At 48.4% G+C, this 17,982-nt stretch overlaps 1 protein-coding gene across 1 annotated transcript; it reads right to left on the reverse strand.

Moving 5' to 3' along the window:
* Positions 1-322: 322 nt before the first annotated feature.
* Positions 323-793, reverse strand: LOC137815607 (uncharacterized). Its single transcript, XM_068618719.1, has one exon. It carries the CDS (start codon positions 791-793, stop codon positions 323-325), a length of 471 nt encoding a protein of 156 aa, XP_068474820.1.
* Positions 794-17,982: the final 17,189 nt, after the last annotated feature.

Consider the following 17,982-nt stretch of genomic DNA (forward strand, 5'->3'; position numbering starts at 1 on the left):
TAACGCTGAGGTAGGTCGGCTTACCTGCCCTTAACCAAACAATCTTAAGCTAATTTAGGGTGCCTGAAATCAGAATCTTACTGAGAAGAGGTTGCCCCATCTGAATTACACAAACTTCGAGATGCCTCACAATCAATTACACACACATGGCGCTTACTCGGATAACTCACCAGCAAGTCACTTTATCGTGTGCTAACAAATAATTCTGATGCATCAACTTTCAAGAACAATTTTTCATTGGGTGACCTCATTAAAAAACCTTTGTAAGGGAAAAAGAGTGTCCCCTTTATTATTTGAATTGTTTGTAAAGCATAAAAATATCTCAACTGAAATAAAACTTGAGGTTTGCCCCATTCCATGTTCGAGGTATAGTTCCCCCCTCTAGAGTTTCAAGCCTGTAGGCTCTGTTGCCGAGCACCTCCACCATGCGGCTGGTCCATTTTGGAGACAGCTTATTCTCCAACTGGTAGGGGTGAGCTTTTCGTATCACCAAGTTGGCAACCCGGAACTGATGAGGCTTCAACTTGGTCTTTTGCTTCAACTTGACCCTTCTCTTCAAAGCTTCAGACTTGATACAAGCTTGTTCACACACCTCATCTAGAAAATCTAGGTTCACCCTCATTTCTTCATTAAACTCTTTTATCACAAAGTTCTGGAACCGCGGTGAGCTTTCTTGGATCTCTATGGGTATCATGGCGTCTGACCCATATACTAAACTAAAGAGCGTTTCCTTGGTGGTGGACTGGGGGTGGTGTGATAGACCAACAAAATTCGAGGCACCTCTTCTGACCATGTCCCCTTGGCCTTCTCCAACCTCCTCTTCAATCCTCTAAGCAGAACTCTGTTGGCGAACTCGACCTAACCATTCGTCTGAGGATGTTCCGTGGAGGCAAATACCTATTTGATGCCAAGCTCCGTGCACAGCTTACATAAATGCTTACTTGCAAACCGGGTACCATTATCGGACACCAAATGCTTAGGGATACCAAAACGACAAACAATGTTTCTCCATACAAAGTGCTGCATCTTGTGGGTAGTTATCTGTGCAACTGGTTCAGCTTCTATCCACTTGGTGAAGTACTCAATGGCTACCACGAGATACTTCATTTGTTGAATTACAAAAGGAAAAGGACCTAAGATGTTTATTCCCCAGGTTTGGAAAGGCCAGGGGCTATGTATTGACTGTAACTCCTCAGGGGGCGCATGATACCAATCAACATGTTTCTGACATTGTTCACATCGTTGTGCATATCTCATACAGTCCTCCTTCATAGTTGGCCAATAATACCCAGCTCGAACGGCCTTCAGGGATAGAGCTCTTCCTCCCAGATGGTTTCCACAGATGTGTTCGTGGAGCTCTGCCATGATGCAGGTACATTGATCCCCATTTACACAGGTGAGGATGGGATGGGTGTAACCATGACGAAAAAACTTCCCATCCAGAAGGGTATACCTTCCCGCGTACCTCTTAACCGCCTTCGCCTCTGCGAGCTCAACTCGAAGCACCCCATCAGCTAGGTAACGCTGATACGGTGTCATCTAGGTCTCTACCACGTCGACCTGCAAAACTTCTAATGACTCCTCTCCCAACGAGCCATATGTGCTTATCCTGGGGACCTTCAACGTCTCTTGTGCCTACGACCGGTGCCTCCTTCCTTGTTCTGAGCAAACCTAAGGCTTGTACGTGATTGACCTCAGTCATCCTATCTGGTTCTGAGCAACTTCAAGGTCTCCTGAATGAATGGCCTTTGTCAACCTCCCTTCCCCGAGCTTGCTAACTGGGACACCAGGTCTGCTTGGGCATTCTACTTTCTTGGGACGTGCACGAGCTTAAACGTATAAAAAGCTTCTACTAAAAATGTAACGTACCTGAGGTACGAGGCAAACTGTGGGTCTTTGGCCTGGTATTCACCTGTGACTTGCTTGGTAACTAGCAACGAGACACTCTTTGCCAACAAGCTTTGAGCACCCAACTCCTTGGCGAACAACATTCCAGCTATTAGGGCTTCATACTAAGCCTAATTGTTGTTGGCTTTGAAGGAAAATCTTAGGGCATGCTCGATCAACAATCCACTAGGTCCCTTCAGAATGACCCCAACACTGCTACCTTGTTGGTTAGAAGATCCATCTGCCGAAAGGACCCACTGGAAGCCATTACCATCTGCCTGGGTAGCCTCAGATGATAGTTCTGCCATGAAATCAGCACATATCTGGCCTTTGATAGGCCCGCTGGATTCGTACTGCACGTCAAACTTAGACAGCTCGACTGCCCAATGTACCATCCGACCTGCCATGCCGGGTTTCTATGGGAGGGTTGGAACTGAATGAAATGCTCATTGCCTTCATTATCACATGGATGGTAACCCCAAGAGGCCCCAATCACTCTATGCTAACTGAAGAGGACCTTGTGCTCATCTACTGTGTTATAAACAAAGTGAAGATCAATTGGATTCACATCATAAAGGAACATATGCAGAAGTCCATAAGGTTAAGTGACTATCATTACCCTTATGTTGTCTTAATCACTAAAGTTTTACACTATTTTGAAGTGGATATGGAGGGAGAACAATCTGAACTTGTCAAAACCTCAAGTGAAATCAACAATGGGTCCCTAAGTAAAATGGGATTCACCAAGATTGGTGGAATATGGGTAAGCAAAGATGGTGAAGCTGGCTCATCAAGTGGGCTCATGTTGGAGAAGAGAATGAAGGTGAAGTTGTTGCCACTAGAAATGAATATGTTGGTGCACATGAAGTTGGTCCAAGCAATGTGAACATGGAAGAACAAATCACATCCATGTATACATTTGAAAGGCTTGTGGTGAATAAGCTGGACAACTTTGCACATGAACAAAGAGCTCATCATGAATTCTGTGTGGCAAAGTTTCAAAGCCTGGATGAGCATATTGAAGCTGTGCAAAATCAGTTATTGGAACTATAGTATGGACAAGAAGAGTGAAGGAATTTTAAAGCTTTCTTTCTATTTATGATTTGTCATTTGAACAAAATTTTCTTAATGTTGTTTTTTTATCCCTTCTTTAAGTCTATTTGTTAAGACAAATAGGGGGAGAAGTTTATGGTTTGTATGTTTGTATTGTGTGTGCTTAAATTCTGTTTTAACTTGGTTTATATGTTGCTTACTTTGATTAAATTGCTGCATAGAACTTTGCTGAATAAAATTCTAATTTGCACCTTTTTTTTAACTATCTTTTCACACTGATTTTGCTGATTTTTCCTTATGGAAATCACTAAATTAAAAGTGGTTCTTTGGTGCTGATGAAATCTAGAAAGGATTACCACTGGTACATGCAAATTTTGTGTTTTTCAAGTATTGTCAAATTCAAACAGAACATCCAAAGCAAACCAAGGATTTGTCTTCATCAAATAGGGGGAGATTGTTGAACTTGAAGCTTTGATGTCTCCAAATCCATAAAGATTGCTTGAAGACTAGGTTGTTGCTTGTGGGCATGGGTTCTGGGTACATTAGAATTGTCAATCCTCTCTTAGCTTAATCCTAAACTAAATCAATCAAGCTCTTTAAGGAAAAGTGTTTTCCAAAGAAAGTGAAAAACAACCTGTTGATTTGTCATTTCAATCGGTTGTTTTACATTTGGTACTTTTGGAAAGGATTTGAAAATGCTAAAATTGGCTGACCTCACAGTCAAAGCCAATTCAATCAATTGATTCACACTTTCAATGAGTTCATTTTTTGAAAACTTAACACAATTGGTTAAATTTGTTAAAATTGTTTTTGCTTATTTCAAATTTGTTTTGGCCCCTGATTGATAGTCTGAAACGGCTATTTTTGAGGCCATATAACTGGTTTTTGAATATCTAATTAAATAGTGAGATTAGATTACAAAATATCAAAAAGGTTTTCCAAAGATTGCAAAATTTCTTAAAGTTTTGCATTGGTTAAGAGTGGAATAGGATATGTTGTATTCGTTTTTGTATCAGGTGTGATCCTTCCTATTCTTTGTTGTTCTTGAATTCATATTGTAAAAGTGTAAGAAACTAGTGTCCACAGTCAGAGGGTGTTTTGACCTGTAGTGGTTGTGTTTCAAAGAGGGTGAGTGTTCTTGAAGGGTTCAAGATCACCTCGTGCTTGTGTTGTGTAATATGTATTTGATTGCTTAGTGAAATACCTAGGGTTTCTGGAGACTGGATGTAGCTCAGGTTAAGAGTGAACCAGTATGATCCTTATGTGTTAAATCTCTCTATCCCTCACTATTTTTAAAACTATTTGATCTATGTTTTTCCAAAGTGATGATAAAAACAATCGATTGATTCGTATAAACAATCGATTGATTTTCTGGAATCAAATCAAATAGTTTTGTTGTTTGGCTGATCTGATTGTTTCTTCTGTGATTCTTCATTAATATTCATTCTTGTGTAGAATTATTGAAAATCTTTCTTTAAGAAATTCACCCATCTCTTCTTCAAGGCCTCTAATTATAACAAAATAAAGAAGAAAGGAGAGTACCTGGCAGCGACTTACAAAGGATAGGCAGGCTGGCCAGGTACTCCTTGAACCTGACAAATGCTTCTTCACACCCGTGAGTCCATACGAAACGATTGTTCTTCTTCAGGCATTGAAAATAAGGGTACCCCTTATATCCCCCAACTGATAAGAATCTAGACAAGGCGGTCATACGCCCATTCAGCGACTGTACTTCCTTCAAACCGGCGGAGCTCCTCATCCCTATGATTGTTGCACACTTGTCCGGGTTCACTTCTATACCCCGTTTAGTGAGCAAAAAGCCAAGGAACTTCCCTGCTTCCACCCCAAACACACATTTCTCTAATAGCCCAGAGCTATGCAATGTTCTACGTCATGCCCAAACCCCTTATGAACTCACACCTGGTCTCCTTTCGTGGCCCCAAGTTCCTATCAGATTTTTTGGGGAATCTTAACATATCCTCCATCCTTGGCATGCTCAACAGCTCCTTGTAAGTCATCAGGAACCTTGGTCGAAATAGTAGATCTTCCTTTGCCTTCGTCCTAGGCTGATTCTTCCTAGCTGTGTAGGGTGATCTCCTTCGTGGACCCTCAAAGGTTGAGCTCGGCTAGGTTCTTTGGGCTTGGCTTGACCTGGGTATGTGCTACCGCGCTTCAAAGATACTGCTTCTTTTGCATCGATGTGAGAGACAACCTGACGTCGTATCTACCCAAACGTTCTTGTTGGATTTCTAATCAGTGAGTCGCTGAACGGTCCTGTCATGATCCCCTGCCCAAAGGCATGGACCATCAAGGCCTCGTCCTAACTCAAAAGCTTCACTGTGAACGCCCCAAACCTGTTCCAAAAATCCTTCAGAGACTCACCTTGTTTTTTCTTTACACCAAAAAGATCGAAGGATATCAGTGGTTGGCCTGGTTAACAATGAATTGTTCCTTGAACAACTCGGAAAATTGGTCGAAGGAGGTGATATGGCCATCAGGAAGGTCATTAAACCACTGCAACGCTGTGCTTGTGAACGTACCCATGAACATCTTGCAATGTATGGTGTTTGTCCCTCCCAAGATGATCATCTGGGCATTGAACGCTGTAAAATGGCTCTCGAGGTCTTCTACTCCCGTAAATACAATCTTGGACGTTATGTAGTTAGCTGGTATGATAACATCCATAATCGCCTGGGCAAATGGTTTGGGGCGAGCTCTTAGTTGAGTAATCAAGCTGCTGTAAATTCTTACACAATTCCTCATTGGCCTTGTGCAACTCCTCATTGCTCGCTCGTGACACGTCTATTTCCATCATCAGCTGATCTTTTCCGAGCAACTACTCAACTCGAGCTTCTATCATGAGTTTTTCCTATTCAGCTTTGGCCGCTGCCATTGCTTCTTGGAGAGCACTCACAGTTTCCATAAGTTATTGTATAGTGGGGGTGTCGTTCCCTTCAGATAACAGTGGACTTTGCCTCGTGTTCCTCATTACGTTTAAAAACTCAAACACAATTGTGGATGGGATCAGGTTTTATCGGGCCCCATGGTGGGCGCCAAATGTTCTTGCCGGTTGACTTGCTTACCAGTTGACTCTAATGACAAGCTCTAACTCCGCCTGTTTCTTTAGGAATCTGTCCTATCTCTTGTTGCTCTGGAGCGTAGCTCCATTGAAACAGAGGGGGCCCTACCTGTTAATTGTACTTCGACGATCAAGTAAGTAAATGGCTTACTAAAAATCAAGAAGTATTCAGTTTCAGTCTCAGAAATAACATACCTTAACCTAGGGTCTCAAGCCCCTTTTATAGCTTACCTCTTGTAACAATTTTCTCTCACGAAAATCTAATCTCAACTGAAAGTATTCTCAACAGGAGAAACACATTCTGTTCGGGGGCGCCTACTCTCAAGATGCCACAACAGAACGAATATTGTCTCCTAGGAGTGCATTGAATAATAACAGAATAACCACCAGGCACCAAATCATGCGCCAACATCAGAGGAACATTTTGCTTGCATGGGCACCCTACTCATGGTGCAACGTTATCTTTCATTGTACATGCAACCTAGCCACTATATGCCCTAAAACACACGGGCTTAGGTTTAAAAGAAAACATTTACTTGACTTAGACCCCACACGCACTAATCTTACCCCTAGGTCCACAAATACACTTTATTAATAGCCTTATTTTTATGTATAAAAGATTACCTCAATCATACCAAAATGGGTTTACTGACCAAAATGGGCCCAATCACATGACCCATTCTACTGGCCCAACAATCGAATTGAACTGCCTGTGTCATGCACCGAGATCTGACCCCGAACACTTAGCCCTAAGCGCTCTGTCTAGTAAAACACATATAGAGATAATACATAATTTGTAACATGCTTCGAACAAAGGTCTTTTGACATAAGAAAATATATGAGAAATTTAATGATATGAAATAATTGAATGAAAGAAGCATAAATGATTAAGGTAGTCACTACTCAAAGAAATTGTACCGCCCTGGTGGTCGGGAGTGATGACGTGGCATCCTGCTACAGCATAGGCGTGATTGACAAGGCGCCAGGTTGGCAGAAGGGAAGGAAGTCGGGGGGCTCGTGTAGTCGCCAGTTGTTATATTGGCGTGTTCCGATTTCCAACTTACCAGAGTCGGCGATCGCCAGGTTAAAGACGAAGTCGCCAGATGTAGACCCAGGCGACCAAGCAGTCGGAGATCGCCAGAGCAAGCACATCGCCAAAGATGAAAGAGAAGCAGATTATGAAGGCGGCCGGCGAGACCACAGGGAAGGTGTATGAGGACACCCTAACTCGCCAACTCCAGTAGAGATCGCACTCCCAAGTTAGCTATGCACTGGGCAGTACCATGCATAAGTAACTTAGCCAAAATGAGAGTAGAAGCAGCGCCAAGTCAAGGAGGCTCCAGATGATGGCACGTGTACGATTGGATGCGAGCCACGTGTCCAGGTCTGTAATTGCCAGGAGAGAGAAAACAGCCAGGTATATAAGAGTTCTCAACAAACTTTCTGAGGTACGCACGTTCAGTTTACACTCTTTACGCTTGCGAGTTGTAGCTGACTGTGAGAGAGGATTTGCACGGTTCTTGTTCTCTTAGTATTTGGTGATACCGTCACTGACTTGAGCGTTGGAGTGCGATCGGCCGCAGCGGCGCCGTTCTGTTTCTTTGCAGGTTCTTGAGGTAGATCCCGAAGAGGAACGGAGGTGAGAAGCGGTGCGCACGTCGATCCTTTGACGAGGCAGTTTCCAGCGTTCCGGTCAACAGGCAGGATCATCAGGCGCCCACCGTGGGACCGTGTAAAACTTGCTCCCATCCACAGCGTGAGTTCTTGGAAGTTTTCGAAGTTTTCTGCGTGGTTGTGTGCTGGTGCAACCATCGTTCGCTGTTTGTTTGAGTTTCGTTCGGTGAATGTGCGTTTGTACCGTTCGTTTGGCTTTTCGATCGGTGGAGTGAGGTTTCCTGCTGCTTACGCGTAATCTGTTTGGTGGAAGTTCGAGTTCTTTCGCTCGTTTGGTTGTCCGCGGGGAAGCGTTGGTTTCTGGTGAAGTTGTGGTTTTTTTCGAAGGATTACGGTGTTCTTGAGTTTTCCTGCGCAGTTTCGGGCTGTTTTCTCCGGTTGATCGCTGATTCGATCGTGGTTGAAGTGTTGTTCGCTGCATTCCTGTGATTCGCTGAAGTTCATGAGAAAAATGAGAAGCAACCGTTCAAGCCCCGTGGCGCCTGTCGCTGCTGAAGGCGACGCCGCCATGACCATGGCACAGATGGCAGAGATGATGCGCTCGTTGCAGGCAACTGTGGAAGCCTCACGCGCAGAGCAGGCGAGGATACATGAGGACCTGGTCGCCTCTCGCGCCAGGAACGAGGAGCTCAGCAAGGTGACTGAGGAGCTGCGTCAAGCTCTTCGGGAGCAGCAAGGACGTTCTTCTGCTGAAGAGGTGGCGCCGTCGACGCCACCTCGTGTTTTCCCAATGCCTTTTGTTCAGGCGATTACTGACACGCCTATTCCCACGAGCGTGGTTCCGGTTAAGGCTGTCTTTACCGGCGTGGAGGATCCAGAGGCTCATCTGACCACATTCCATATGCAGATGATGCTGTCGGGAGGGTCAGACGCCGTCTACTGCAAGATGTTCGTGAGTACGCTCCAGGGAACGGCGATGGAGTGGTTTGTGAGCCTGCCTAATGGCCACATAACCAATTTTCAACAGTTCTCGAAGATCTTTGTCGAGCAGTACATCGTGAATAAGGCACCGCCCAGGGTGTCTTATGATCTGTTTGATATAAGGCAGTACCATGGGGAGTCCCTCAGAGACTACCTCAATCGCTTTGGAGCGCAGATGGTCAGATCGCCGGCCAAGGATGAAGAAATGCTGGTCTATGCCTTCAAGAAGGGCGTGCAGCCAGGACCATTCTGCGAGGCCTTGATCAGGGCTCACCCAGCGACGTTTGCTGAAGTCAGGCGACTTGTGGTGGCTCACATCGTCGACGAGAGTGAAGTCGCCGAGAAGAGAGGCAGCGTGGCTCCCGCCAGGCCACGCGCCCAGACCAGGATCCAGCCTCAGAGGGTGCTGGAAACGGCGGCGGCGGCCAGAAAGGACCAGAGGACTCGCCATCCTTACGACAGGAGGAACAAGGGAAGGAGCCAGGGGCGCCAGCAACCAGCACGCCGGGAATACAATCGCCCGCCTAAGCACAAGTTTGTCATGGGATTAGCGGATCTAATCGCCATTCCTAATATCTCTGCTAGGTTGAAAGCGCCTGAGAAGGTGGGCGACAAGGTGCTGGGGTCAAAGCCGGACGCCTGGTGCGAGTTCCACCAATGTTTTGGCCACACCTTGGACTCGTGTTTGTCTTTGGGATATCAGCTCGACGATCTGGTTAAGCCAGCAGGTGGAGAAGCCCAACAACACGAGATGCCTATCCACGGGGAGATCCACACCATTGCAGGGGGCTTCTCAGGTGGTGGATGCACCGCATCGCAGAGGAAGAAGTACGCGCGATCGGTGATGACAGTGGATATGTTTGAAGATCACTCGCCGGAAGTGGACATTACGTTCACCAAGCAGGATCTTCGGGACGTTGTGCCTCATGACAACGATCCCATAGTTATTTCGTTGGTTACAGCGGGAAGGAAGGTCCACAGAGTTCTGGTGGACCAAGGAAGCTCGGCAGACGTGATGTTCTGGCCGACTTTCACGCAGCTGGAGTTGCCCCTTGACCAGCTAAGGCCCTATGGAGGGTGCTTATATGGGTTCGCTGGTGACCAGGTGGAGGTCAGGGGGTACATTGAGCTGAGAACCACGTTTACAGATGAGGCTGGGTCGAGGACGGAGAAAATCAAGTACCTCATCGTAAACGCCCCTTCAGCATATAACATCCTGTTGGGAAGGCCCACGCTTAACAGGATAGGCGCCATTCCGTCGACTCGGCACATGAAGGTAAAGTTGCCGTCCATGGAAGGGGTGGTGATCACGATCAAGTCTGATCAGAAAGAAGCGAAAAGGTGCTATGAGAATAGCCTGAAAAACAAAAGATCAGTGAGTTACGTAACAACCACCCCACCTCCCGGTGTGAAGCCCAGATCGACGGTAACAGAGGAGGCCGCCGGGAGAGATGTGGAGATGGTAGACGCTGAGCTAGGGGAGAGGAGTGCTGGCCTGGAGGAGGAAGAGGCGCGGAATCGCCCCGAGGAAGCAAGGGAACAGGGAATCGCCAGGGCGGTGATCGCCAGAGAATCCAGGCCTAAACCTGTCGAGCAGTGGCTCGAAAAGGAGATCGGAGGAAAAATCTTCAAGCTGGGAAGATCTCTGGAGGTCGATCTCCAGGACCAGATCGCCAAGGTGATTGAGCGGCATCTGGACGCGTTTGCATGGTCCGCTTCGGACATGCCCGGGATTGATCCCGACTTCTTGTGCCATCATCTGGCGATGGACAATTTGGTGAGACCGGTGCGACAAAGGAGAAGAAAGTTCAACGAGGAGAGGAGGCAGGCGATCAGGGACGAAACACAGAAACTCCTCGCTGCAGGCCACATCAGGGAAGTCCGGTACCCTGAATGGTTGGCAAATGTCGTGCTGGTGAAGAAGAGTAACGGGAAATGGCGCATGTGCGTCGATTTCACCGATCTGAACAAAGCTTGCCCAAAGGATTCGTATCCTTTACCAAGCATTGATGCCCTGGTTGATAGTGCTGCAGGGTGCAAGTTGCTGAGTTTCCTGGATGCCTTCTCGGGATATAATCAGATCAAGATGCATCCCATGGATGAAGAGAAAACAGCCTTCATGACGGAGAGATCGTGCTACTGCTATAAGGTGATGCCGTTTGGGCTGAAGAACGCGGGGGCCACGTACCAGAGGCTGATGGATCGAGTACTTGTACCAATGCTGGGAAGGAACGTGCAAGCTTACGTCGATGACATGGTCGTGACCTCGCAGGAAAAGAGCAAGCACGTTGCAGACTTGGAGGAATTATTCACGACGATCGCCAAGTTCAAGTTAAAGCTCAATCCGGAGAAATGCATTTTCGGCGTGGAGGCTGGAAAGTTTTTGGGTTTCCTCTTGACTGAAAGAGGAATAGAAGCCAACCCAGACAAGTGTGCCGCCATCTTGGCGATGAGGAGCCCAGCTACGGTGAAAGAGGTCCAGCAGCTAACAGGTCGGATGGCAGCCCTATCTCGATTCGTGTCAGCTAGCGGAGAAAAGGGGCATCCCTATTTTCAATGTCTGCGGCGCAATAATAAGTTTGCTTGGACGAAAGAGTGTGAGGAAGCTTTCGTCAAACTGAAGGAGTATCTGGCGAGCCCGCCGGTTCTGTGCAAACCGCTGGCGGGAATCCCTCTCAGGTTGTATTTTGCTGTGACTTAGAGGGCGGTGAGTGCGGTGCTCGCCCAGGATCAAGATCAGGCTCAGAAGCCTATTTATTTTGTGAGCAAGGTGTTGCAGGGCCCAGAAACGAGATATCAGGCCCTGGAGAAGGCTGCGCTGGCTGTGGTGTTTTCGGCGAGGAGGTTGCGCCACTACTTCCACAGTTTCACAATACTGGTGATGACTGACCTGCCCATCCAGAAGGTCCTGAAGAAACCCGACGTTGCGGGAAGGATGGTGAAGTGGGCGGTAGAGTTGTCAGAGTTTGATATTAAGTACGAGCCTCGAGGCCCGATCAAGGGGCAAATCTTTGCAGATTTCGTGGTTGAGCTCTCATCAGAGGCGACGCGGGTTGAAGGGGACGACTTCCGTTGGGTACTTTCGGTGGATGGATCGTCGAACCAGCAGGGCAGCGGTGTTGTAGTCATATTGGAAGGACCCAACGGCGTGCTGATCGAACAATCTCTGAAGTTCGCCTTCAAGGCCAGCAACAACCAAGCAGAGTATGAGGCGCTGATCGCCGGGATTCTGCTGGCCAAGGAGATGGGAGCTAGGGTGCTGATGGCTAAGAGTGACTCGCTGCTGGTCACGGGGCAAGTAACAGGCGAGTTCCAGGCTAAAGATCCACAAATGGCGGCTTACTTGGCGTATGTGCAGGAGTTGAAGAGTTCCTTTGCCTCCTTTGAAGTAGTACATGTGCCCAGAGAGCAGAATGCCCGAGCTGACTTGCTTGCTAAGCTCGCCAGCTCAGGCAAGGGGGGTAGGCAGAGGACGGTGATTCAAGAAACTCTGAAGATGCCAAGGGCATTTGTAGCAGATCACCTGGTCCTTCAGATAAGCAAGTCGACGGAGAAAGCAGCGAGAAGCCATAAGTCCTTGACGCAAGAAACTCTGAGATCGCCAAGAATTAGAGCATGTCGAGGAGAGAAGGTGGATGTGATGCAGGTCTGCGCCACCCATGAGCCAGACACTTGGATAACACAGTACAAGCGGTGCCTGGCAGATGGCCTCCTCCCGCTGGATCCGACAGAAGCTAGGAAGGTAAAGAAAAATTCCAGCAAGTACACATTGATTGATGGCGATCTGTACAGGTTTGGGTTCACTCACCCACTCCTGGAATGTATACACGGCGAGAAGTGCACGAGGATCATGGCGGAGCTCCACGAAGGTATATGCGGAAGCCTCGTCGGGGGTCGAGCTCTGGTCGCGAGGACTCTCCGTGCAGGCTACTACTGGCCATCGATGAGAGAAGATTGCAAGAAGTATGTCCAGTGTTGCAAACAATGCCAGCAGCACGCCGATTGGCATAAGGCGCCTCCCGAGGAGTTGAAGTCGATTTATAGCCCTTGGCCATTTCATACTTGGGGAATCGACATCCTGGGACCTTTCCCGCTGGCGATCAGGCAGATGAAGTACTTGGTGGTGGCGATTGAGTATTTCACCAAGTGGATTGAAGCAGAACCAGTGGCCCAGATCACCGCACACAAGATCGAAGGTTTCGTATGGAAGAACATCGTGTGCCGGTTTGGAGTGCCTAAACGCCTGGTGTCGGATAATGGGACGCAGTTTGCAAGCCACCTGTTGAAGAAGCTTTGCGAAGGGGTGGGAATTCAACAAGTGTTTGCATCCGTCGAGCACCCTCAGACAAATGGCCAGGTGGAGTCAGCTAATCGGGTGTTGTTGAGAGGTTTGAAGATAAGGCTTGAGAAAGCCAAGGGAAGTTGGGCTGAGGAGGTGCCCCTTATAGTCTGGGCGTACCACACCACCGAGCAATCAGGAACCCATGAGACCCCGTTCAGCTTGGTCTATGGGTGTGATGCCATGATTCCGGTGGAGATCCAGGAGAGCTCGCCGAGATTCCAGAACTTCGTAGAGGAAGACTCGAATGAAGAGAGAAGGCTGAACCTGGATCTACTGGAAGAGGTCAGAGAAGGGGCGAGGTTGAAGGCTGAAGCCGTGAAGAGAAGGGTCGAACGAAGGTACAACTCGAAGGTGATGCCAAGGCAGTTTAGAGAAGGCGACTTGGTGATGAGGAAGGCCCACCAGTACGAGATGGAGAATAAACTGTCACCCAAGTGGACTGGACCGTTCAGAATAACCGAGGTGCTCGGGAACGGAGCCTACCGCTTAGAGACGCTGGAAGGAGGGGCGATTCCTCGCACCTGGAACGCCACACACCTGAAGTTGTACTATAGTTAAGAGCTTTGTAAGTAAAGACAAACACAAAGGTTATATTACAATGTCTCTGTTAAAACAGTTTGAAGGGGGCACTCTTTTTTCCCTAAGGAGGGTTTTTAACGAGGCCACCCAATAAAAGAAGAGTTTTCGAAGTATGAGGCGTTTTCAGATTGCATGTTTGCTTTTTTCCAAGAGTTTTGAAGAAAGACCTTGTCGCTTGTACGTGATTTAAGGCAAGAAAAGATATATCGCATACTTTCTAAAAGGTTTTTCAGTCCTCATCGTCTTTCGGCGATTGGAGGCATCAGTTAAAGTTTTTAAGTCCTCATCGTTTTTCGGCGATTGGAGGCACCAGTAAAGGTTTTTAAGTCCTCATCGTCTTTCGGCGATTGGAGGCATCAGTTAAAGTTTTTAAGTCCTCATCGTCTTTCGGCGATCGGAGGCACCAGATGAAAGACCTCAACGCCCTCGCGCGTTCTGAGGCGAGTTAAAGACCTCCTCGCCGTCGAGCGAGTGCAGGCGAGAAAGAGAAATGGTCCTCAGTGCATCCAGGGGGGAGGAGATGTACACCCTGGGCAAGTTGAGGCACCAGATAAAGTCCTTCTCGCCGTCGAGCGAGTTCAGGCAAGTTAAAGACCTCCTCGACGTCGAGCGAGCGCAGGCGAGAAAGAGAAAAGGTCCTCAGTGCATCCAGGGGGGAGGAGATGTACACCCTGGGCAAGTTGAGGCACCAGATAAAGTCCTTCTCGCCGTCGAGCGAGTTCAGGCAAGTTAAAGACCTCCTCGCCGTCGAGCGAGCGCAGGCGAGAAAGAGGAAAGGTCCTCAGTGCATCCAGGGGGGAGGAGATGTACACCCTGGGCAAGTTGAGGCACCAGATAAAGTCCTTCTCGCCGTTGAGCGAGTACAGGCGAGTTAAAGACCTTCTCGCCGATGAGCGAGTTCAGGCGAGTTAAAGACCTTCTCGCCGATGAGCGAGTTCAGGCGAGTTAAAGACCTTCTCGCTTACATGCGAGCTTAGGCAAGATAAAATCCTTCTCGTCTCGAACGAGTTCAGGTATGGTGCAGAGGGTGGAAGAAGTTTGGAAGGTGGCTAAGGTAGGTTCGAAGAGAACGCCTAGTTAACTGGTCTTTTGTTCTGAAGCTCAGGGGGGCAAAGAAGGATCCCAAAAGGCATTTCTACTCCCAGATAAAGAAACAATTGCCAAAGCGGGAGGCTGGAAAGAAGCTGATATTACCAAGAGTTCTTGGCGATCGGGAAGAGTTCAAACAGCGGCGAGAAGGTTAAAAGACCTGTTTGATGAAGCAGGTCGAGTGGGACGGTGTTTTGAGCCAATAACTGAGTTACAGTTCATCGCTTGAGGGATATTCTTACGATAAGGTTAGTTGCCTTAAGAGTACAAGTTGGTTAAAGTGATTATTGCTTAAGTTTGAAGTGGTTCGAAGCAGTTAAGTCAAAAGTCGTGTTTGCAAAATCGTTAAGTTAAATCCGACAAAGTTAAACATGCAAAGAAGGTTAAAGCGCTTAAAAAAGTCAGGAGAGGGAATATCCAAACTTTGTCATTAAGATAAGTATCTGTTAAAGGCACATATACATGAGTTTATTACAGAATAATACAAGGGAAAAAAAACGAAGGTAGTAGATGTAGAAGAGTTGATTAGTCTTCAGCAGGAACGACTTTTCCATCTACTACTTCGTTGTTCAGCGACACCATGCTGAGATCCAGTTCGGGGAATAGGCAAGCAAACTGTTCCCGCGCAGCTTCGAATCCAGCAGGCAGAATCTGAGCTCAGTTTAGCTTAAGTTCTTCGATTTGCCCCTGAAGTTCCTCAATCCGCTTCTTGAGGTCTTCGGTTTGCTCTTTCAGCTCTTTATTCTGCTGCTCCAGCTCTTCAACCTGTTTTTTGAGTTGTTCGTTGGTCTCTTGAGCGTGGAGAAGGTCTTCAGTAACCTTCTTGGATTCCGATAGTGCTTGGGCCAACTCAGCAGCCACCTTTCCTTTCTCTTTGTTGGCCTCGACGAGATCAGCCATGGCGTCGTCCCTCGCCTTTTCCACTTGCCCAAGTAGTTTCTCTCGGTCGATCGACCTCTGCTCCAGTTTTTGCACCTTAGCGGCGTCAGCTTTCATGAGAGCCTCCAGGTCAGCCGCCCTGGCGCGAAGAGGCACGATCTTGCTCTCCAATTCGACCTTCTCTTAGGCAAGTTGATGAACCTTGTGGCGAAGGTCAGTGGCCTCCTTGCGCGCCAGCCTGAGCTCGGTGTTCATTGCATCCTCCACTCGGGAGTGTTCGATTTCTGCGAGCATCAGGCTGAAAGACAACTTCTCCACCTCGACCCTCATGGTGCTGTTTTCGGTTTTGAGGTTGAAGAGGTCGTCTTGGAGCCTCCTGGTTGAGCCCTCCACAGCCCTGGTTATGATCACCGGGATATCCTCTGCTATGGTCTTCAACTTGGCGGTTAGAGGCTCCCACATCCTTGTGACCTCCAAGGGGAGGTTTGCTGCTTGGAGAGGCGCCAGGTGGGCTTGTTGTGGGTTCTCGTCGCCACCTTCCTTAGCAGGTTCTTCAGTAGTTGCTTCTTGGCGTGGCGACGGAATCGGGGATTCGGTGATCAGAATCGGAGAGGTATGAGCAACCTCATCCCCGATTGGAGCATTTTCTGCAGCTGAAGCGTTTGAAGGGGGACCCCCTCCAGTTGACACATATGGCGTTGAAGCGCTTGGGGGGTCCTCCAGGAAGTTTGGCTCTTGGGCCTCAGCTGCAGGTGGCGCAGTGGCCAGTGGAACCGCTTGGGCTGGAGAGGCAGGAACCTGTGGGGGTGGCGATGATGGAGGAGGAGCAGGCGTCGATGGTGGTGTTGAGGTTGGAAGAGGGGGTGGAGCAGGTGGTGAAGAAGGTGCCACCCTCTTCCTCTTCGTAACGAGGCCATCCTCGGTGACCTCGTCATCCTCTTCTTCCTCCTCATGGATGACTTGAGGGGCTTTCCTTTTAGGTCTCTTAAGGACCAATTTCTTGCGTTGGGCGGGTTCCTTGGGTGGTGATCGCCCTTGGACAATGGCGGTCTCCACCACCGAGTTGGGCACCGTTTGCGAACCCGTCGCCAACCCGTGGTTTCGGGCGAGCGCCTTCAGTTCGGCGAGCATGTTTCTGGGCAACATGTTGTCTGCATGGAACGAAAATGCGTGGGTTAACTCAAGAAAAACAAATAAGTGCATAAGGTAATAAACAGCAAAGCAGATGATATGTGCAGGAAAGGTAAAGCCAAAGTTTTGCGCATAACGCACAAGACGCCCAGAAACAGCTAAACAGAAGCAGTATCAAAGCAATAGTTTAATGTCCTAACCTATTCGAATTTCTAGCTGATCTTCATAGAATTCGAAGCATATCAAGGTGGTGGTAAGGAATGTTATATTGGCGTCCGCCACCTTCTTCCAGAAGAGACAGAGGTCTCTGTCCAATGCTCCCATGCTGTCAGGACTTCTGGGCCTCCTGAAGCAGCTCTTGGACTCCTTCTTCCCCTTGTGCACCCAGTACAAGGGGAAGCCATCGAGAAGGGAGGCGTCCTTGTCGTTCGCACGCACTTGGACGAACTTCCCCTTCCAGTCCTTGTAAGATTGCTGGAAGATGGCAAAGATGGACCTCCCAGCAATCGCGTTCAAGCTGACCCACAGGCGGTCTCCAGGGTGCTTGGCTTCGAAGAGGAATAAAAACACGTCCACCGACGCGGGCAACCCCAGGTGGTCGCACATTACTTGAAAAGCTCGAACAAACGCCCAGCTGTTGGGGTGAAGCTGGGCGGCAGCAATGTTGAGCTCGGTAAGAAGTTCCCTCTCGAATCGGGTGAAAGGGAACCTGAGCTTGACCTTCTTGAATAGAGTCGTGTAGACAAAACAGAAGGGCCCGTCGGCGCTTACTTTGTCATCAGCACACACGGGCAGATCGGGGGGGCAAGGCAGCACCATCATCTTCTCGTCGTGCTCCTTGTGAAATGATTGGTAAATCTCGTCCCCCTTAGTCAGCCGCAAGACTGCTCCCGCAGTGTTCACAGAGGATGTCTCTTTCAGAAGGGTCGAGTTGGCCCAGGGATACAACGTTTTGAAGTCTGGCAGAGGAACGGGGGCTCCTCCGGCGATAGGTGGAGTCGCCTGGGCCAGGACAGGTTGGGAAGACGCAGGCCTCTCAGCCTGCGAAGATGAAGCGCCACGAACTGGTGTTGGGTCGTGTGCTTGTGAAGGAAGGTTTCGTGCTGAAGGAGGAGGGTTCAGGGTAATCTTGGTGCGAGTCATGATAGCAGCTGCAAAGGAAGAAGAAAGGAAAAATGATCAGGGGGTTACAAAGGCTGACTCGATCATAGAAGGAAGGTGAAAAAACGAACGAATGTAGGTTCGTTGCGACGATTGACGAAGCCCTAAGTTACGCAGAAGGAGAAATGGAAAAACAACCCACAGCGTGTGCACCAGGCAGTTACAGGATGATGCGAATCGGTTAAAA

This window comes from Phaseolus vulgaris, chromosome 1 (genome assembly GCF_000499845.2).
Source record: "Phaseolus vulgaris cultivar G19833 chromosome 1, P. vulgaris v2.0, whole genome shotgun sequence".
In the NCBI taxonomy this organism is placed as follows: domain Eukaryota; kingdom Viridiplantae; phylum Streptophyta; class Magnoliopsida; order Fabales; family Fabaceae; genus Phaseolus; species Phaseolus vulgaris.